General features: G+C 44.1%; 1 protein-coding gene across 2 annotated transcripts in view; it reads right to left on the reverse strand.

The window, feature by feature from the left end:
- Nucleotides 1-23,265, reverse strand: part of tln2b (talin 2b) — a 132,332-nt gene that overhangs the window by 11,175 nt on the left and 97,892 nt on the right. For both annotated transcript variants that reach the window (XM_083763645.1, XM_083763646.1), the window contains exons 32-51: nucleotides 22,703-22,792; nucleotides 22,474-22,596; nucleotides 19,604-19,747; nucleotides 19,107-19,268; nucleotides 18,683-18,823; nucleotides 17,100-17,281; nucleotides 16,475-16,607; nucleotides 16,274-16,375; nucleotides 15,987-16,157; nucleotides 15,588-15,734; nucleotides 13,926-14,027; nucleotides 13,693-13,812; nucleotides 12,838-12,984; nucleotides 9,413-9,579; nucleotides 8,474-8,657; nucleotides 6,631-6,756; nucleotides 5,149-5,265; nucleotides 1,969-2,154; nucleotides 1,032-1,139; nucleotides 461-566 (exon numbers count right to left, since the gene is read on the reverse strand). In XM_083763645.1, coding sequence (XP_083619771.1) covers nucleotides 461-566; nucleotides 1,032-1,139; nucleotides 1,969-2,154; nucleotides 5,149-5,265; nucleotides 6,631-6,756; nucleotides 8,474-8,657; nucleotides 9,413-9,579; nucleotides 12,838-12,984; nucleotides 13,693-13,812; nucleotides 13,926-14,027; nucleotides 15,588-15,734; nucleotides 15,987-16,157; nucleotides 16,274-16,375; nucleotides 16,475-16,607; nucleotides 17,100-17,281; nucleotides 18,683-18,823; nucleotides 19,107-19,268; nucleotides 19,604-19,747; nucleotides 22,474-22,596; nucleotides 22,703-22,792 — 2,758 coding nt within the window. The remainder of the gene's footprint in view (nucleotides 1-460; nucleotides 567-1,031; nucleotides 1,140-1,968; nucleotides 2,155-5,148; nucleotides 5,266-6,630; nucleotides 6,757-8,473; nucleotides 8,658-9,412; nucleotides 9,580-12,837; nucleotides 12,985-13,692; nucleotides 13,813-13,925; nucleotides 14,028-15,587; nucleotides 15,735-15,986; nucleotides 16,158-16,273; nucleotides 16,376-16,474; nucleotides 16,608-17,099; nucleotides 17,282-18,682; nucleotides 18,824-19,106; nucleotides 19,269-19,603; nucleotides 19,748-22,473; nucleotides 22,597-22,702; nucleotides 22,793-23,265) is intronic.

Below are 23,265 nucleotides of genomic sequence, written 5' to 3' on the forward strand. Positions count from 1 at the left end.
CTGTGCGATTTCAGCATTCCAAAGCAATTTTCACAATTTATATACAGTATTACGGAGAGGTGCAGACAGGTTAGGTGGCTGATGGTAATATTATTAATATTAATATGTTCCCACCACAAGAGGACTAGGGCATCTAGACATAATCTCTAACATCTCTATAATTCATGTCATCTGTTTTTTTTTTTTTTTTTTTACTGAGCTGATTTTCAAGGGAATGCCTAAAATCCGAACGCAGCATACGCATTCCTCTACCCTTGTTTTCCCAGTTTTGAAATGGGTGGCCAAGTGTGTATGAGGTGTCACTGTCAGAGGGCTGCAGGATTGTGTGTGTGTGTGTGTGTGTGTGTGTGCGCGTGCGTGTGTGTGTGTGTGTGTGTGTGTGTGTGTGTGTGTGTGCGCGTGCGTGTGTGCGTGCATGCGTGCTTGTATGGGGTGTCACTGGCAGTGTGTGTGGCCTCACCCTTCATGGCCTCGGCTGTCTGGATGAGTTCTGTCACACACGCGGCTACATGCTTTGAGTGGCCAGTCAGATGCTGCTTCTGCTCTGCGGTGGGCTTTTGGAGCACCTGAAAACACAAGAGCCAAAGTCACACACATGCATGCATTTATGCATACATGCGCCGTGCGCATCCATACTGTACTGTGTGTGCTATGAAGGGAATTTTCAGAAACGTGCATGAGATAGGTAATCTACTAATCTCACATAACGAAAGTTATTTTGTTATTATTTTTTGTCAAATCTTTGCATTTTTATGTGTTTGAAAGCATGGATTGATTAGTCTAGTTAAATATCCATTATGCCGACAGAATTATCAGATATAGACGCAGATAATCTTTATCGTCTGATTTGGAAAAATAGCTTAATCTGATGAGATCGGGGAAAAGAAATCCTTACAATCTGGAAAATGGTCAGCAGAGCAGTATTGTCAAGTATATGTATGGTCAGAGTTGTATAAGAGACATAAACACACACACACACACACACACACACACACACACACACACACACAGAACAAGCTTTTCCTTCTGACCTCCAGTACTTGCTCCAGCAGGTCGATGTATCCTTGGGTGCACTCACAGCCATATTGGAGGGCCTTGCTCCTCACCTCCTCACTCACCTCTGGGTGGCATGCTGCTTGCTGGGAGAGAAACAACAACCATTCAGGTACAGTACGCTACATTCGGAGAGGAGAAGACTACAACACAGGCATGTCAATAATCAAGAATCACATTTTTATAGTGCAGTGACCAACATGCTTCTCACTCTCAATAGTGACGGCCTGGGACACTATCTGACTATGCTGCAACACTTTGAGGTCACATCACACCATTTTACAACTTTCCGATAATCCCGCCTACAAAGTACAAACTGGAATGTGGAAGTGCCGTTCTCAAACCCGACTCGAAGAGAGGGTGACGTTCATGGCAATGACTCTGCTAAAAGCCAGTTAAAGCCAGTATACAAAGCAAGTATACAAATGGACAGATAGAGTTAAGGTGAGACATTGAGATTGAAAGGAAACACTGCGATAGATTGATCTCAATAAGTTCCTTGAAACTCCTCTTTCACTTTGCCTTGCAGGGAGTGTGCCAAGAGGTGAAGTACACCCTGACTTTGAGAAGTTTTTTGATAGTACAGTACCAGCGGGAGTGGGCCAAGTAAGCAATACCCTGCTGCCCTATCTCCGCCCAGGCAGGCTGGGCTCACATGTTTCCTGGCAAGCTGGAGTTTTCTGGTGCAAAACCGTGTGTGTGTGTGTGTGTGTGTGTGTGTGTGTGTGTGTGTGTGTGTCTGTCTGTGTGTGTACGTGTGCGCGCTCGCACGTGTGTGTATGTCACGTGAGTGTGTGCCTCTCGCTAGGCCGTGGGCAGCTGTAGCTTAGCACCTTACATTTGTGTTTGTAGCTTAGCACCTTGCAGGTGTGTGTGTGTGTGTGTGTGTGTGTGTGTGTGTGTGTAGCTTAGCACCTTGCAGGTGGTCAGCATATCCGTGATGGCTTTGCGGCTCAGGTTGGCCGTGACAATCACGTCCTCCTGCTGGGCCGAGTTGCCCGCCGCCACCGCCTTGGCCGTCGCCGTGGTGATGCCCTTTGTCATGCGGATGAACTCCTCTGGCGTGGTGGACTTCTCTGGGATGTCCTTGGACCGGAACACCTGGCGACGGGAGGAGGCATTCACACTGCTGCTGCTGCTGGTACTTTGGTACACACCGAGTGGACGCAGTACCTTAACCCATTTTGGCCTGACCTCGAAATTTAAAAAATTTCTTCTAAATCCAATTTTCTGAAATAAATATTTTCACGATTTTTCATAAATAGCAGACCTACAAGCTACTTACTACGAAAATAGGCGGTCAACTAGCCTTGGTATCCAGGCTTTTATTTTCGTTCGCATTTGGCTCAAAAATGAAAGCCTGGGGAAACCATAGAGTATTAAAAGGATAGAGACCAAATTTTGGTGGTCCAATGCGGAAGTGCAACCGAGCGCTCAATGTTACAGCCCAGCTGCACAGGGTTTCCTCGTCATGAATCCACGGGTCCGCCTGCAGTCCTTCCTCTTACCACTAGGGCCCAGCGCTTCAATGTTGGAGTGCCTCACTGGCTCCATGGGGGAAACCCATTGGAAGATCTGGCCCACTTCCTAGTATTTCACTAACCAAATTTGCTGACGTCAGTGTTCTCCGCTGTTTTCTACCGTGGGGGGATGGGGGGTCGGGGGGGGTCAGGTGCTCAGATCAGTGAACCGATAGGTTAATACAGGGGCCTGCAACCCAAGATGTTGAAAGAGCCATTTTCGACCAAAAATAAATTCAAAATCTATCTGGAGCCGCAAAGAAAATTACGCATTATAATGCAGCTTGCCAAGCTTTATTATCTCCCGGGTTGCAACGAAACTAGCAGAATTTAGCATGCTTTCCCTGGAAATGTCTTTCAACGTTACTTTATTTGTTGTTTGATAGCTTCTCACTGCACAGATTAAACATACAGGCAGTCAATCTGCATTGGCTGTGAAGGCAAAAGCCTCTGTCCACGAACTGTTAAATCCTCTGTTTTTCGTCGGCTATCTTTATTTCTCTCCCTGTAGAAGCCATAGCGTAGCAGGCAGCAGCCTCACACACCCACCGGTTTGTTTATAATAGACACCTGGCTGGCACGGCACTGAGTGTGTCGCATGCTATGACGCAAATTTTAGTTTAGTTAAGTTTTCCAATTTTGTAAAAATGTGTAGAATAAATATTAAGAATGCTTGTCACGTTTGGCCTCCTACAGAAACCATAAATGAAAAATAATTTATTGCTACTTTTAATGCTACAGGGAGCCACTAGGGGTGTGCTCTAGAGCCGCATGCGGCTCTAGAGCCGCCTGTTGCAGACCCCTGGGTTAATAAGACCATTAAGGATTTTGACCGACACCCGCCCCTCTAGACCAGAATTCAAACAGACTGGGCCAGGTTAGCGATCTACAGGCTCAGATTTGCAATTTTTGCTATTTATTATTATTATGTTTTTTCTTTATTTCTTTTTCTGTCTGTCTGCAGGTTTTATAAGTATTGAACCAATAAAAAGTATCAGCCAGAGCCAATGTGAATAACAGTAGCGTCGCTCAAAATCCAGAGGCCTCCTGGTTCGACTCCTGATCCCGACAGCCTTTACTGCGTGTCATCCCCCCATCTCTCTTCCCATTTCCTGTATACCTATCACTCTAAAACAGGGCTTTTCAACTGATTATGAACCAGGGACCACCACCCTGACTGAGAATCTACCTGGGGACCACTTTGTGTTGGGAGGGGGGATATGGGTGTGGTTGTCGGGGGGAAATTAACCTTCCATATTAAACTCATGTTGCTGTTCATTGTAACTTACTGTATGTATGAGCGAGCAGACACATGCGATTAATTATGGGCACATTTCCTTATAATGGTGACTCAACCAGGCAAACCGGTGCAGTTTCCCTTGAGATTCTAACTCCCTTTTTATGTTCAAGTTCTTCACGTCCGACCCAGTAACTGACAACATCGACACGTCATTTACTGCATTGTTTCTCAACTTGTGGTCAATACAATACATTAAAATACAAATCTTCACTTTCCTACATTACTAAATGCATGGTCAGGGACCACATGCAACACCTTAACGGACCACCAGTGGTCCACGGACCACCTGTTGAAAACCCATGCTCTAAAAAGCCATACTGTAAATATATATATATATATATATATATATATATATATATATATATATATACATACAGTATACAGTATATATATATATATAAATAAATATATATAAAATATATATTTATATATATATAAAGAAAAAGCTACTTCACTCCAGACACAGGTGCTTTGTATAGGCTGGACTGATACACTGCTATAGATTATAGCTCTCTCAGTGCAGAACTGAGGTGACCCACATGGACTGAAACACTGCTATAGATTATAGCTCTCTCAGTGAAGAACTGAGGTGATCCACATGGACTATGTTTCTGCAATAGCAGAAATAAGGGTAAACAAGCAAGGAGGACAGACCCCTCCGATATTGATGGCAGTGTAATTGCGAGTTAAGTGGGCTGTGTTTTATTTGGCTTTGGCTGTAGCCCTTGGGATTAAGCCTGATGTGGTGCTGGGGGGGGAGAATCCGCTGATAAGGAATAGCATTAAATCACAAAGAAAATGGTCTCCTTTCCCCAATCCCTGATAAGAGCAGCAGGATAACAGTATAGAAAAGGACCATCTCTAGCACTGTTTAGCATTGACGGCGCCAGTTTGACCTCCTTCCCGGACACCCAGGGAGCTCTATGGACACACGCCATTTTGGAAAGAACTTGGGCCCCTGCCCTATTTCCTTCACAGGTGTTACCGCTGATACTAATGTTGGCTCTGTTCCATTCTGGTCAAACTAACAGCAGGGCTCAAAGTGTCCTTGAGTGAGTTCCAAATGGCCCCGTACGGATGTGTAACTCTGAGAGTGTACAAGTCCTTGAATTTAAATTGTTTGACAACCACTGCACAACTAAATGGAACAGAGCCTTAATTGGTATCATCGGTAACACCTGCGAAGGAAGTAGGGAAGCAACCCGGAAGTGTAGGTCAGAGTTATTCTGTGTGTATAGAGCCCAGAGGATGAGTGATGATGTCGGCCACACTTACCGTCAGCTCCTGTTTGATGCACTCGATGGTGGCCTCCAGCGCCCTCGTCCCGCGAGTGGCTTCGTCCTCCACCGCCTTCACCGTCTTCAGCAGAGACGTCACATTGGTGACCATGACCTGTCAGACACAGAGGGAGGGGAACAACACCAATGACACTCACCATCGTACCAGAAGGTGGAGCTCTTTCGCCTCAGACAGTTAATGGCAATCTTGTTTCCCTCCCTCCAAACAACGGCGTCCAGATTCCATTACAATGAATAATGACTACGTTGGCAGAAGTTATTTAATGCGTCGCTGTGTTCAATCAAATTAACCAGATCAGCGAGCGCTCCGGGGCGAACAGAGGGATGAAGGATGTGTTTCGACGTTACCACCAGAGGCTGGCGTTGAATCGCTACTAATATAGAAGAAGCGGTACACTGGAGAGAGAACTGTCTCCACTGTGACAATCACGATATCACAATCAGATGTGCTGTGCTGCATTTTGTAAAGGCTACATTGTGTCAAAGGGGCGGAGGGATGAGAATTTGAGCACCCGGTGTTTGAGAGAGGGGGTCCCACTCGGAGGTCACCATATGTTGGAGGAAAAGCAACAATCTGTCAACATGAGCCAGGCTCATGGGTGGGCCTAATTCCATTTATATGAGACACCGTCAGAAGCCCTGTGGTATACAGTTAGACGTACAAGAAAGACAGCTGGGGGCAAATGAAAATTGTCAGAGGGGGTGCGAGAAGGGTAACGGAGAGACAAAGATCTGGTAAGAAGTTGTTGATGTGAGCTATACTGTACATCTGATGCAGACAGATTAACGGCCTTGATCAAGACCAGTAAAGATCAAAACATAAAAAGTCTGGCTTCTGGCTGTGTCTGTTTTTAGCGCTAAGCAGCTGTTTCATGTGACAATTCGTCCATGCATGGAGGGGGTTGTCATGACCACGGACAAGGACAGAGAGGGAATGTTTGGCTGAGCTTTAGTTAAAAGTGTCAGCTCAAATCCAAAGATTCAAAGCAGAGTCAAATCACTACGTGCTCACTGCAGGTACATTGGTACAATACTGCATGCATGTCTTACGTGTATGCACAACACAGTATATGAAAGGTGTGCGCGCGCGCACACGCACACACACACACACACACACACGCGCGCGCAGTCGCGCACACACTCATCCTTCTTAGACACTAGTGCAGCTCCTGTGCAGAGCTGACAGAATGAGAGAACGCTAAAACCACCCAGATAAGGACTGTCACTGTCACATCGTTGTGTTCGACAATGTCACGCTTTGTGCTTTGTGCGACATTGCATGAACGATGCCATGCTAAACATGTAGCTGTCACACAAAGAGAGAAGTACCAAGGCACACATCCACACATACCCCCATATACTGTACCTCAATGAGAAAATAAACCCCCAACAATACACATACAGTATCTAAACCTGCATGTTACAATCCTTTCAATTTGAGACTTGTCTCGTTCCTTACCTTGGCAGCGCTCTTCAGCTGGTACATGGACGGATCGTCGGGCGGCTTGCCCGCCGCGCACTTGGTGGCGCCGATGAGCTCGGCCAGAGCCTTGGCCACGTCCCGCACCGCGTTTATCAGGACCACCTGGGGGATATATAGAGCTGGAATCAATACGGCCACAATAGCCAGAGTATAGGTTTATCAGCAGCACCCCGGGGACAGGATTTAACAGTGTGGAGCTTATCACTTCCACCTAGAGCCATGATACTTGTGTCTGAGAGGAGGGCAGAGATAGAGGCTTACACACAGGGGAGAGAGAGGAAGCAGACTGCAATTACAAAGAGAATCTAACCCCCGGTGTCTGTGGAATGATAGAGGACACCCATTGTAGAGGGCTAATTCCAGATGATAATAATTTATATGGGTAACAAAGGGATAAAAAGCTTCATCTGTGCACACAGGTGCAGGGTTGAATGACGAAGAAATCTAAATGATGGACATTAGACAGACATATGATATTGAAAACAAGCAGTACAGTACTGCACTAATATACCGTACATGTGGTCAAAACCCGTATTTAGCGGCCGAGGTTTGAATGCGTTGTTATTACCATTCAACTGGGTGAACCTAGAAAGATCTGACTCTTCCTCATGCAGAAACGTTTACATTTGTGAAAAGAAAAATACACGCCTAAATAACTGCATAAAGCTGAACATGTTGAAGTTTGAACCAGATTTCTAGCACAAAGTAAGTAGTTAGATGTAAAAAAAAAAATCACACCCGTGTGAACTGAGTGGTGCAACTCCCCCCCCCCCCCCCCTCCTCCTCTCTCTCTCTCTCTCTCTCATTAGCAGGCAACAGTGCAGCACTATCTCTCTCTCTCCGTTTATGGCACAACAGCGCCCCTACTGGTACTCATAATCATACTGGTGCTCATAGTCACATAGGTTAACTAACACGGACATTGCTGTTCCTTGGAGTGGTTGCACCACTGTGGCTGTAGAGAACTAGTGTGTGCTCACCAGAGCGAGCCCACAATAATGCTGGTCAATTTATTTCTCACAAATCGATAGCCTTTTTTGATCCTAATGATAAGAGCAACTGCAGCAGCTATGTCTGACACATTGCCGACACAGGGCTGTATTTTGCGTGTCTTAAGTACCAGGTCTTATTCCCTAACTTGAGTAAACTAAAGACCTGGAGGCGTGATCAATGCTCTTTGGCCACTCAGAATAGCCAAATGGCATTGATCACACCTCCAGGTCTTTAGTTTACTCAAGTTAGGGAATAAGACCTGGTACTTAAGACACGTAAAATACAGCCCACAGTATTGTCGTATCAGCCCATGGGCTGAAAATTGTTATCAACCGGAATTATCACCAATATATGGTCACTTGGTCGGACCATCAACGCTCAATGATGCAGCAAGAGAGCATGTTAGGGATATGGGTCTGCTATGTGTCTGTATTTGTTTGTGCGTGCTCCTGTTTGTCTACTCGTCCCTGCAGATCCGTCAGCCCAGTGGCTTATCTACAATAAGGCGAGGACAGGCGGACTGTCCAAATCAATTTTCTGCCTGGCCAAAATCCAGACCTGAGAACACACACACACACACACACACACACACACACACACACACACACACACACACACACACACACACACACACACACACACACACACACACACACACACACACACACACACACACACACACACACACACACACACACACACACACACACACACACACACACACACACACACACACACACACACACACACACACACACACACACACACACACACACACACACACACACACACACACACACACACAGATATTCCATCGCGTGTTCACCTGTGTCTCGGGGTCCTCTGAGCCCATGCTTGTCGCTCCCAGCTTGACCACCTCAGTGAGCTGGGTGATGGTCTTGGCTGAAGACTGGGCGGCCTGGGCCAGCCTGTCCTGGCTGGATGCGGCTCCAGCCACCAGCAGCTTGGTATCTTCTACCAGCGCCTTGGCTGTCTTCAAGATGCTCTCCCTGAGGGATTGGGGAAGTTGTTCAGTCACAGTCTGCTCCAAAGTCACACTCCACACACTGCCAGCATTGCTTTGCTAAGCAGAAGGTAGGGTATTTAACGGTTTCAACGCCATGCAGAGAGGACGAGATTTTGATTAATTAATAATAAAAAATATATAGCTTTTTTTTTTGCTTTGTTGCTAGGCACCACTAGCATCCACGTAAAAAAGCCCAAATCCCTGCCTGCACACGCATGCATGCATGCACTTTATTGACATTATGGATCAAGATGACACACACTCAACACACACACTTTGCTATCATTACCGGAAGCGCACACTGTTCGTCGTCAAAAACGTTTACATGTCACAAATGACATCCGAACTTTGGATGGCAGAAGATACACCCAGGACAGCTCTCCAAAATTCCGACCTATGGAGGTTTGAAAATCCTGCTTTGAATTGAGGTAAACTGAGAAAAGTTTTAACGTCCCATAGCTGGTGGTGACCATTGCCATAGCAACCGAACAAATGTTAAAAGCTGCCGTGGGGCTCAATCATTATATACACAGAGTATACGTTGGGGTCCGTAGCAAACAACGTCCCCTAGCGGCGGGGTCCGTATATATATGGACCTGGCGCAAAAAAATGCGGTACCGATGTGCCTTATTTGGTATATTGTTATTTGGTTCCTATAGGAGCTGGGGACTCCTTGGAGCCACTATAGGGACCCCATGTTGAGAAACATGTTCGTCGTTGTGGCAAGGTTCATTGCACCTGTGATCGGCAAAGGACTCCTCATTCTCTGCGTTGAGTGTTCCGGCAGAGGCAAACATGATGGTGGTGTCCAGGTCAGCGATGATGCCAGAGACAGCGCTGGCAGCCGTGATGCAGGCCTGGGTGCCTTTGTTCCCTGCCTGAAGTGCTGACAGCACCAAGGACACCTGGAAGAAGAGTAGAGCACAGTGCCACATCACTGGTGGAATGTCACTGTACGTAAATCACTCCCAATCTTCCGCTGTAGATAGATAGATAGATACTTTATTTGTCCTTTCGGAAATTTGTTTTGTGCACAGCAGTCATCAGGATATACATAAAACATATGGAAACAAACAGATCACACAGTACATAGACAATAAAGAAACAATGCCAACAGAAGGCCACCAGTCATAGTTCCAAGAGGCATCACATCACACTTTATGCACAGAACTGAGATGGGGCCTGCTTGTTCATAAGTCCTATACTTAATACATATGGGAACAAACGATCTTGAGGCCCTAGCCTGCAGGGAAGGTACCGTCGCCCTGATGGTAAAAGATGGTATTGGCTGTGTAACGGGTGTGTATTGTCCCTAGTAATAGCTTTCCCCTTCCTGAGTACCCGGGTCTCATACATTGAGGACATATTCTCAAATCGTACCCCAGCTATTTTGCTGGACACGTTGATGATTTTATGGAGTTTGTTCTTATTAACCAGTGATAATGAGCCATACCATGAAACAAAACAAAATGTCAATGCACTCTCCACAAAGGATTGATGAAAAAGTGCCATAACACTTTTTTCCACGTTATACTGTCTCAGTCTGCGCATAAAATAGTCTGAAAACCCACCTCTTCAGACTCCATCATAGCCCGTAGCACTTGCAGTTATCACTTGCACTAGCCTCGACGACCTTACAGGTGTATGCACAGGCTAAACGTATGTAATTTATATAGTATTTTATGTAGACATAGCACTCTATAGTGAATTACTCATAGCTTCACTGTATAGATATATTTTACTGTTAGACAGATGCTAGGTTCTTAGCTTGCTTATGCTTCTTGATGACTATTTCTGATGTATGTATGTATTTGATGTATTACCATGTGTTGTTCTTGCTTACTGTAAATCGCTCGCTAAATGCCTAAATTGTAAATTATAACTAAAGAGGTTCCTGTACATTATTTGTAGTTTTTTTTACATTTATTTTACAGATTTAGTTACTAGCTACATTGCAGATTTAGATTTTTTTGTTCAAATTATGAATCACCTAATACATTATCATATATTTTGGTAGGTTAAACTACCCAGCAACAAAATCATTACAATGAGCTGCACCAGCTTCAATAAAGTGTTGAACACATTATATTTCTGAAAAGGAAAAGTAATTTATTTTGCCCTAAAATTAGGGCTGTACTATCAAACTAAAATTGCATGAAATCTCTGTCTTTGTGTCAGTCAAAAAAAGAAAAGAGAAAGAAAAGAAAAGAAATGAAAGAAAAAAATATTTGATTTTGATGGCATAATAGCATAACAGCTAGATAAGTTCATACAATTACATCAGGAAAAGACACAATATCATAATTATGATATGTAAAAAGTTAAAACCTAGTCTCATGATCCATATCTACGATATTGATATAAAATTAATCAATAAGGGCATAAAGAATCTGGTGATAAGCAGAATAAAGGCATTGGTATGAATGCAATATCAAATCAATTCCCATCCCCATTCCCTACTTAACAAAGTATAAGTAAGTCAAATATCTTCCACTACTGTTCCACATGCAGACATGTAGCTGGGGCCTATACTGACTGTACAAACTCACACACTACTGTTCCACATGCAGACATGTAGCTGGGACCTACTGACTGTACAAACTCACACACTACTGTTCCACATGCAGACATGTAGCTGGCGCCTACTGACTGTACAGACATGTAGCTGGGGCCTACTGACTGTACAGACATGTAGCTGGGGCCTACTGACTGTACAGACATGTAGCTGGGGCCTACTGACTGTACAGACATGTAGCTGGGACCTACTGACTCACACAAAAGCTGCAAGATGGTGTGAGGAAAACATGTCACGAACAGTATAGACACTGAGCCGTACATGTTTCATGATGCTGATGACTGCTTATTTTTATAATCCTAATGGTCACACTGAGAAATTATTTAACCACTTTTAATTATTTAACCACTTAGTTGTGAGTTGTGAGCTTGTAGATCTGCTATTTTCACTAGTTTGGAATATTTTCGACAACATTTCACCTATATTGACATGCCCAAAATAGAGACACCGACCAATGAAAGTATTAGAGCATGTGTCCAAATATTATAAATCCAGTAGATCGACTGGAGCAGATTTTCATTTTTTAATTTCTTGACAACAGTCTTGGACACACAGCAGGTTTCCACCTGACAACGACGATTTTCACATCATAGTCGCTGGTGTGCGATCTGAACAAGCTCGGCAGTGGCGGAAGAGGGAGGGGCAATCCAGGCATTAGGCCCAGACTCTGTCGCACAAACAATCACATTAGGCCAATGAGTATGACTCTGCAAATCACACCCCCGTCTGCCCCCATCCCGCCACACAAACAAACAGAAAGCCCTGGAGAGGTGCATTCCAGTGAGGCGCAAGGTTCAGAAATCCATACGCATGAGGCCACAAATTATTCAAGTCTGATATGAGCCATGAATCCAATCATGCGCCAGCCAAGCATGAGTGAGCGGTGGCAGCAGTGATTACCAGGGTCACAGCAGGGACATCAGGTCTAAATCCACTGCCCTAATGTCATCAGGAAAATGTGCTCTTGAAGCATAAGCTAAAAAAAGTTGGGGAAAAACAACAATAAAACGCTGAACACAAAATTAGCAAACATGTTATGGAGTGGATTTACTTGCTATACCAGGATCTGCGTAGGCTACATAAACCGGGATGCCAGTAAAAAGGACAAGTAAAAGAGGAAGCTGGCAAGGGCTTTGGACCCAAATAAAAAGGTACAAAGCAACCTTTAAAAAAAGAAAAGCAGAGCTTGTAGATTGGCTATTTTTGAAAAGAAAATATAAATTGTGTTGTGGTTACGGCTAATTGGGATTTGATGGCACAGACGTGGTTCTGGAAAGAATGGGGATGCAGTTTCCCTGTCACCTGCACAACTTTAAACACATTTTCCACAACACAAAGATACATAATATTGACATAATATCACTTCATTTGAAACACAGTGCAAAGCACAAAATACCTCTGAATGCTGACTTGATGCTGTGCTTTCACTTTGCCTCAAAAAACACTGGAGAAGACAAGTTTGATGCTGAATGCTTAATATGACAGCCAGGTGCAGTTGTGATAATATAAAAAAAACATGAAAGGGCTTTTGTGTGTGTGCAAGCTTTTGAGAAATCTCGGGCACTTTCTTCTGCTACGAGCAGCTTACCTTCTCTGTGACGGCGCGGGCACACTCAATGAGCTCCCTCTTGGAGAAGCTGTCGGTAGGGCTCATCTGCAGCGCTCCAGCCTTCTGGACCAGGTAGATGCAGCCGTGGCCCAGCTCCTGCACCCGCAACTTTATCTGGAACGCCACCTGTACGACACACAACCAGCCGGTCACCAGTTAACTGCCAGTGCACACAATTGTCCCATCTCCGCGCCCCATGCACCAGACAACGGCAATCATGTCCTGAGCTGACGAGCCTCTTATTAATATCAGCCCCGGGGTGGATGGAAAACTGATTTCCAGCACCAGCAATGGTGTCACTACACCTTTAATTTCCTGCCTGAGATTCACGGGTGGGTGGCACTTCATTATACGCATTTTAGCCTTGTAGAGGTACAATGTCGCTATGGTAACCAGCTGAGCTTCCAGCAGTGTGTTATGTACAAGATATTGATAAGAGCTGTGTCTGCTTATTATGGCTTTGTTTTTACACATGCTGGCACCGTCCTCTGCAACTCGCAGACAAGCCTTTAAGCGCAGACTATGTGGGTGCTGAGTGCGATGGATGTGGAGGCGGTGAGGATGCTATATCCCTTTTTTATCTCGAGCTGTCGAAAAAGCAGCCTTGAGGAAGGTGCGTTCTATCAAAGACTGGCACATATCTGATGCCTGTGTGAAAACATCAGAGTACTCTTTTGGAAAAAATAAGAGATAAAAAAGGATTAGCTGATGTGTGAATTTCAGAGACACTGCACTAGCAGTGAAAGTAAACTACGACATAATCACACTGATTCTGTTTTAGTTCACTTTCACTGGTTTTCACCCGTAAGCCATGATGAGAGCATGCGTTCTCACCTCCTCTGGTTCTGCGGTGGCAGCTGCCAGACGTCCCTGGTGAGCCAGCTGTCCATAGTCCACTGTCACCTGCGAGGCAAGGCCACCCAGTTCCTCCGGGCAGGTCACCGACTTTGTCATCTGGTGTGACACAGAGCGTACAAGATCAGCACAGGGCCCATTAAGCATGTTGACAAAATGTGACGACAACCACATCAAGGCGTGTATAGCGTAGCCGACCGTTCAGTGCTCACCATCTCTTGTGCGGTGATGGCGATGGCCTTGGAGAACTTCACCATGGTGGTTTGGTAGTCCACGAATGAGCCCGCTGGCTCGGGAGGAGTTCCCTCATCCAACTGTGGAGGTAAAACAAAACCCTGGCGTCAGTCTTCAAGCCAGGCTTTAATAACTCCAGTGTATGTCGTTTATGGGAAGCAGTTGGCCACCATTTTGATTTGCTTCGCTATTAATAGCATTCTCAGGTAAGTTGACAAGCTATCCTTAGCATCAACATGAACAAAGATGTATGGAAAGAGGGGAGAATGAAACTGAGATTTATATCTGATCTCAGCATAAGTATCTGACGATGTGCACGTCACCTTCAATTATCTGCAGGACCATCAGCACATCGCCACATCACCCAGTAGGCTGAATGACAGCTGACATCAGCAGTGGGCTGAGGACTTAACACTTGTCATCTATTTGACTAATGAATGTCATTTAGGACGTGCTCTTCAGCACAATCCCCCTGGCATCAATCTTAAAGGGACAGCATGCTTTGTCTTACAACTGACAAGATAAGGATAATAAGTGTTCCGAACTGAAAATTAGTCAAAACCATCAGGATTGTGTTATCTGCACACTAGCGCTGCACAAGTTTCCTCCACAAGAATTGAGATCACGATTAAATTTCTTGAATTGGACAGCCAACTAGTGCTGCACGATTCTTGCTCATATTTAGAAATGAGGTGTCTGAATCTAGATCTACAGCTGACCTTATCGTACAGGCAGGAACTGATTCGGAGCATGTCGCTAAAATATAAGCTGTATATGTTTGTTTAAAGAAGCCCTAGCTATCTCCAATATGATTCACCATGGTTTATTTTGTTTTTCTTTGTATCGATTCAGAAATAATGTACTGGTGTGTTTAAAAATATAAACAAGTTGTCATACAAGATGACAGATGGGTACCCGACAGGAGCTGAAGGTAATATTAATGTTTCATACCAGCATGGACAACTCCTGTACAGTTAACTTAATGCTGGCACACAGAAACACCATGACACATAACTAAGTTATTACGTTCAGCTGTCATTCTCCATGATACGCTTTGTCCCCTTTCTGTCAAACTCAAGTAGTATCATGTGTTGCTCACAACATAGTTAGAAAGGAACTTGTTGGAATAACGTGTTCCTTCCACAGGCCAATGGAAAATGGTGCAATTTTTTCCTACGCCTTTGACGGCAACTGAACCTTCAAGATCATGATTTGAGGCATTTTGTTCCAAAAATGTGTTTAGCAATAATCCGTCTGCTGGTGGAGCTACAGTATAACAATGTGAAAAGGGTGGGATTTATTCCTCTGCCTAGTAGGAATGTACAAATTTCAGATCCGTGTTGATCACATGACTATAGAGATTGTGTGTACCGATTTACGTGATAATCTCTGTAGGTCCAGGAGCAATAAAAAAAAAACGTTTCGTAGCGAAAGATTATCTGGTAACAGACAGAAGGACGGACGTACAGGGGCGACCCCACAAATCCTTGCGCAGGATTCTATAGAAAATGAACGTGAAGCGCTTAAACATTTCCTCTGTCTCAGCTCTTCGCCTGTTTTTACTCGAGTCCCCAGCTCTGACACACGGATACATGCAAATATGCACACACACACACGCACGCACGCACACCCTAACTCACCCTGCCTAAGGACTCAGCAATGGACTCCACCATTCCTCCAACCATGCCCCCCTCGCTAGCTGCTTCATTCAAAGTCACCATGATGTCATCAACAGCCTCCTTCATCAGCTGGGCAGCCTCAGAGATGGCGTCGTGGGTGTGGCAAGCCTGAGAATTCAGCATATCTCCAAATGTAATAAATGCACGACGCACACAGCTGGTATAAGAACCACAGTACATGCACTTCCACACACGCGGAGAGTGACAGTGAGATCACTGAGTTGAGGCAAAGTGGTGCAATCAAGTGACAGACGCTAGGCACAAAACAATACTCAATGACAGTGTGAGACAGCTGTAAGCTCATGCTACAGTAGGCATTGTTCTGGAATTCAAATAGCATAACTGCTCAATTCTGTCTACCTTTGGGTTTCCACCTCCCTCCTTAGCAGCATAAAGCATCTGCAGGGCGGACTCAGACAGGGTCTTTGTCTGGTCCAGTATGGTCATCTGTTGCTGGTGGTCATGGAGCTTAGAGGCCAGGCCCACAGACGCCACAATGAGTGGCTCAAAGTAACTGGCTAGTTGGGTTACCTGGGGGTAAGAAATGTTTTATTTACCAGAACGGACTGAGAGACAAAGGCAGAACTCGCTCATCGGCTATCATAAACAGGGGCTCTCTAAAGAATGGAATTTAAGCGGACTGGTACCTTGTGGCCGAGCTGGGCGGCTTCACCTCGCGCTGCCGTGGAGATGGGATCAATCAGGTGACCAATCTCCTGCACCGAGGATGTCAGCTGGTCTTGGAGAGCCTGGTGGGATATGTCAGCAGAGAATTATAGTAGAAACCGGAACATTTAAAGAAAAAGCAGCTGAGATGTAGTAGAAGCAGGCGGCTTCTCTGAACTCACTTCCATCGAGATGTCGTCTCTGCAGGGCAAGGTCTGGCCCACAGCGCATAGCGAGGCATGCTCAATGTCCCGGATACATTTATTGATGTTGTCGATGGAGTAGTCGCATTCTCTCTGCCCTGGTGCCTTGTCCCTGTCAACAAGGCAAAGAAGAATGACGTCTATGAGTGCTAAGACGAGGGAATATAATAGTCCATGTGACATTTGGAGGCAGCTGTTCATTAGAGGGAGAATGAACGCAGGGTTACAGCAGGACTTAGCTGCCGTGTGAATGCACGTACAATAATTGGAGGGTGATAATGAACAGAGAAGATACTTGTGTTATGCACAGCAGGAGGGACGATACCTCGGTAAAAGAAAACAATATATATATTTAAGCAGCAGCGTAGTTGCTTTTCCATGGCAGAATATGCACTCCTCTCTTTATCTCTGCTCTACAGTCAGTGTTCATTGGCTTTTTATTACAATTCTCAGCAACCATAAATTACCATGGCAATTTATCGCTTAAGTCGGAGCAGCTTGGCACAGAACGAAACCCCACATGCTCAAGAAACCAAGCTGTATCGACTTCACCATGAACTTCTTCTGGGAAATTCTACAAGTGGCCAAGTTTAGAGCGGATTACCTAATGGACGTGATGAGACTCTTGATGGAGTCAGACACCGTCCGTGAATGTCCAGCCAGTATTGACCAGGTGGGCGGGTCTTTAGGGTTGAGTACCAGTGAGCGCGCCGTTTCCAGGAGGAGGGACGAGCTGTCCAGCATGGAGCAGGCCGAACGCACGATGGGCTCTTGAGCCGCTGAGCCCTGTTTGGGGCAGAACAAGTACAGATCAATGAGCAGCTCAGCTCAGAGCACCTCTTCAGACTCCATCTTGGCCCGTAGCACTTGCCATAGCACTTACACTAGCCTCGAGGCTAAACTTATGTAATTTAGATTTATGATTTAGCATTATTTTTATTAGATTCAATAAGTTAGCATTTTATGTAGACGTAGCACATAGCACTCTATAATGTATACTCATAGCTTCACTGTACAGATTTCTTATGATTCTTGATGACTATCAATGCACGGATGCACGGATCTGTGCATCACTCTTATCCCTCAACGTGTTGTCAGCTTGTAGATCAGCACATTTTGCTCATAACGACATAGAGACAGAAAGTGGTTAAAATATTTTTTAGGGAATAGAATCTTTCTCTGTTTTTGGAAGTGACTACACACAAAGCATTGATATAGCTGATTATGTATCATAATGTGTGGTTGTTGTCACACTACCATACCATTTGGGAAGTACTGATCAAAACTTTCGATATGTCTTTGATACTCCACCAACACATGGACCTCATTTCACACACACTTTTACACTCAAGAGCAGCTCTCAAGCTTTTTAGTGTTTTATACTTTTGACAGATATGTACAAATATGCAATGTAATTATGCATTTCTGTATAACGACATGAATCAGTCAGTCAATCAATCAATCAATCAATCAATAGAGAGATGCTATAACCATGCAGGTGTAACAGTGTTGTTATTGGGAGATATCAAAGGTGCAATTAAAGGAAAGGGTTATGGTTAGAAAGGCTGGGAGAAACACCTTCAGTCTTTATGATCCGAGCCAAAGCCTTCCCTGACAATTAGATTAACAAGCTGAAGATTAGAGCAGCTGTTCTGAGAGAGAGAGTGTCGTTAAACACTGCCCCCCAATAGATTATAGCCATGAAGCTTTTGGAAGTACATGAGGACTGTTCCGCTCAGATTGTAAAAACAAAAAATCCATCCGGTTTCTCCATGAGCCTTTCTTGACTTTAGAAGAAAAAGAGTATAACATTGCACATCAATCCAATCCCCCCCAGCTTCCGTAAATCTACTGCTGGTGTTGGCACGGTATCTGGACCACTGTTTCAAGGAGACTGACTGCAGCATTCCCAAATATATTCATGAAATCTCTTTGAGAAGTATAGCTTTGAGATGTTTCATGAAGAAAATAATGAACCAAGCAAATATTTAATACACCATGCTTTCAATAAAAGATTCATTGTATCCATCAATTATACTGTATACTACATGCTCAATATAGTTAGGTTTATGGGTCAAGTTTAATGCTCTCTGAGTTAAATTAACACTAAGTATGTGACAGTGTATACAAAAAGTAGGACATTTGAAACATAACCCCAGCACATGCTCACATACTGTACGTACGTACCTCATTGCTTATCTGTGCAGGGATGCTAGCAAACTCAGGGTTGTTGGCAAACGTGGACAGGTTCTCCACCGCTTGAAGGAGGGGGGTTGTCGCTACACGGCACCTGCTTCTGTTCTCCTCTGAAAAATCCCCATCTAAGGCCTGAAAGCAGTTTTAAGTCATCAACACAGAATATTGTATTACAATGTACTTTAACCACACATTATAAAGCAAAAATAGGTGAAGAATTTGGTGAAATTAGCAGATCTACAGGGCGTTGCAATGTAATGCATTGTGAGCTTGGAGATTGGTTATTTTCAGCAAAGAGATTTGGCGTAGACTAAAGAAGGAGTGGACCAAGTATATCCCTGGGGGACCCTATAGTGAAGGAAGTAAATGGGTCAAACATGGATGTATATTCATTATTCATTTGTGGTTTACTTACCTTGATGGTTTTGACAAGGTTGGCTGTGGTGTTGGCCACCTCTTTGGCTGACTGGACAAACTGTCTCCTAGCTACAGGGTTAGAGGTTTTGGAGGAGGCTAGGCGGCAGGCGTTACAGAGGGCTGAGGTATGCTTGGCTACAATCGTTGCTGAAGACAGGACCTAACAAATGCACACAGACAAAAGAGTTAAACAAACTACTACAACCTAATATACTACACAAGAGATCATGCTTGGTGAGCCAATACGGTTATCGAAATCATTTTATGGTAACCGGTGTGTCCCTTACAAAACAAGATCACGTGAAAATAAGACATGAACAACAGCTGGGAAAGGTAATAATATTTCTCTTGATGCCTTAGGCTGACATTAATGGTATTCAAACTTAACAAGCCATTTGATAGAAGTCACAGAACACTAGACATTATATAGTCCCTATAGCCGTCTGCTGTTAAATTTCCATGTAATGTTCAAACATCACAGATGAGCTTTCTCACCTGTGACGGGCTGCTGGCCGGGTCCACTAGGTTCTGACAAGCCATCTGTATAGCCTGGTTGGCCCGTGCAAACTGAATGGGGTCAACCAGCCCTTCTTGACCCGACTGGCTATTTGGATCAGAAACACCGACCAGATACGAGGCCTGCAAGACAAGAGGAAGGGTGCAGGTTACTCTAGTTTTACTTTACTTTATTTGTTTATTTAGACGGGACATTACATAAATGTCATTACATAAATGCAATTACACCGGATTTAGCCATTTTCATCCGCAGTCCCCACATTAAAACATCAAACAAAACAAGCAAACAGTAGCTTACATTAGGAAACAAAGCATTTAAAAACATACATACACAAGGAAAGTACAAAGGTGTAAAGTGCATCTATATTATAATTTAGCAGTGTTTTTTTAAGGGCGATACGGATTTGTAACTAAAGTAACTTTTGCTTAGTTACTCCCTGCCTCAAGAGAAGCTGGAGAACAGAGGTATGTTATGCATCTAGTCTTGAGACCAGTGGTGGAAAAAGTACTCAATTGTTTTACTTAAAGATGGAGTGCCGTGATTTTTTTCCACACTTAAACATGATCATCAGGTGTATTTAGGTGTATATGTTATGAGGTATAATTTTTTCAAAAAAGTGTACAGTATTTGTTAAAATTATAGTTTTATGTGGACACACCCACCAGTTCATTAGGTATGCGTGAGTTTAACCGTAGCACCACCCACCTAATCCAGTCCCTCCGCCTCCTCCTTTAAGACCACCCACTTGTCCTAGTCCCTCCCCCTCCTTATAAAAAGACAGCCCATGGCTCTGCCCTTTTGTTTACAAAATGACAAATTGGTGTCTGTAATGTAACAAGAACTCATGTTTTTGTGAATGTTAGAAGTGAACACTTCCCATATTTCTGAGATATCGTATAAGCACCATTATGCACTTATACTGCCACCATCCATGTATAGGCATATAATCCACGCATCCATACCATATCAGATCTGTTTTTTCAGATTTTTTATAATTATTTCTTTATTTCCTCCAATTATATTGACCCTATTGTCACAATCAGCTCAGCTCATCATCCAATTAAATCATAGTTTAACAGCAGAAACAATTAGTTTGATAGATCATTTAGCATGAATAATTTTATTAATTTGCCAATATATTGTAGGCTATTGATTTCCTCCAGCTAAGCACCCTGGCATTAAAACTGTCCTTTATTGACACAAAACACTTGCACTGCCCTAGGCACATGATGCTCTGGACAGAAGACTCTCCAATCTTGCTCTGATCAAACTCAATTTACAACATGAATGTTCCTTCTGACTGCATTGAGTTTCAGCAAAAGTCGCCAGATTTAAAGAAACAAGCGGCCAAGTCCACAAAAATAAGTCACAGAAATTGCCTTGAATATTTATGAAAACGTTTCAACAACACCAATCCTTTTAACAACATATTAATCTGAGGGTCCTTCACATGAACCATTGGTCAAGTTAACCACATCTCCCCTGAAAGTTACTTATATGAAAACAAGCCCATGTCGCTTGTAATAGCCAGACATGGCAACATGACTTCCAGCGTGACACAACAACAGATTCTAATTCTTGACTTTACAGCCTCGTATACGTATTAGGACCTACATACAACAGCCAACAAGAATGCACTGTGACACTACACTCTGTATCAAAGCCCGACCACTGTGATTATAAAAGAAACAACCTACTCCTTGAGAACAACAAGAGCAACAACTACAGCAGAGCAGGTAGACTATAAGGCTGGTTTGTTGTGGTTTCCTTGATTATCCTGAGGACCCGACGTGAACATTTACTTGCTTCCAATCTAACGAAAAACAGTCTGCTCTGCTGTGAACTGGTAATGTGTGAAATGACTGTTTGAAAATCTGCCACACAGTTAGGCACAGAGCAACAAACTGGCTGGCTGCGCCGTTCAGTTCACACGTGTGTATGTGGCAGGCAGCTCCGCCCACAGAGGTTGTCATATTTAAAAATTATATATAGAGGGGGAGGTGCGTGTGTGCGTGCAACTTTTTTACGTCACACTATCCGTGTTTACTTCATTGGCCCGTTTGACCGTCAAGTGTTCAGCCTCCAGGAAGAAACCCTAAATACAAAGTTATTGCACCATTGCACATAAAAACGACTCCAGGGTGTCTAATGAAGTACTGTCACCCCATAGACACATGAAAAGCTGGAAAAATACAAAAATTGTGGCACTCCATCTTTAAGTAAAAGTATCAATGCTGCAATGTAGAATTACTCCGTTGCAAGTAAAAGTCTGGAATTCGAAATGTAGTTGAGTAAAAGTACAAAAGTCAGTAGAAGAAAGTACTCCTTTCTTTTACAAGTAAATAGCAACTAAAGTTTTCAAATAATTGCAGTGGAGTAAAAGTACAATATTTGCCTCTAAGATGTAGTGCAGTAGAAGTAAAAGTATTAGAAATTGGAAATACTCCAGTCAAATCAATATACCTCAAAATTGTACTTAAGTACAGTACTTGAGTAAAAGTACTTAGTTACACCACTGGGGATAAATCAATATGGGAGTAGCCTCGGTACCCAAGCTTTTATTTTCGTGATGAAATCCTAGCCTAGCTAAACGAGACACATTTCCTGGTCTAGGAATGGGAATGAACTACAGTGCAGAGGGGCGTCGCTCCAAATATGTTTTCTACCAGTGAGGGGAGGGGTGGAGGGGGGCAGGGGCCTGCGCTCAAGCACGACCCGCCCCTCTAGACCAGAAAGCACACTGGCTGCAGGGCCAGGCTAATATGGGAGAATAGCAGAGGTACTGTATTGCAATGAGGCTGATAAGGAGAGGAGAGCAGTAGAGAGAGAGGAGGTCATAGTGACTCACCTGTCCTGCAGCCTCCGTCAGCCCACACAGGGCTTTGGAGGCCACGGCAACACTGTCGCCGAATGACGGCACATCGCCTGTCCTGCAGTGCTGAGAAATGCCTGCCATTGACTCTCCTAGGACCTGAGGACACGTGGAAAACACGAGGAAACGGGAAAGAAGTCAAACTTCAACCGGTATATGAACTATTTCTCTGACAGTGACAACACATGGCCAAAGCTCGCTGTACCTTTGAGTTCTCCATGACGCTCTCAATGCAGTCGAAGTAGGACAGCTCGCTGACAGGCTCGTTGGGGTTGTCTAGGAGTTGTCTGACAGCCTTGGTGTAGTGGGAGAAGGTAGAAACGTAAAACCCCCATGCACACACCACAGTGGATTCTTCATTTCACATTTACAATGGTAAAATGCTTCTCATTTATGAACCAAACTGATTTGATCATATTTTTATGTTGTGAGTCATGGTATTCTTCAGATTCTTTTTATTTCTTCAGTTTCAGTTATTTTGGAACAGCCCGGATGCATGAGAGAGAAGGGCTAGTGCATGTCAAAATGCTCTCTGCAACAACATAAGTGTCATTAGGGCAGCGTTAGTGATGGCCATTAAAAAGTCTTCTCTCTGCTGATGGTGAGATAGAACAGAGAGAGCCGGTGATAAATGTCAGTCCGTGGGTAGAAGATGGGGGCGTGAGCTGAAGGGCCTTGGGCCTCGGCGGAAGTAAATGACTGGCTAATTATTTCCCATGGAGACAGAGTACCACAGTGTGAGCAAAAACATTGTCGATACGAAACCCC

The sequence above is a fragment of the Protomyctophum parallelum genome (assembly GCF_964188405.1).
Source record: "Protomyctophum parallelum genome assembly, chromosome: 4".
Lineage (NCBI taxonomy): Eukaryota > Metazoa > Chordata > Actinopteri > Myctophiformes > Myctophidae > Protomyctophum > Protomyctophum parallelum.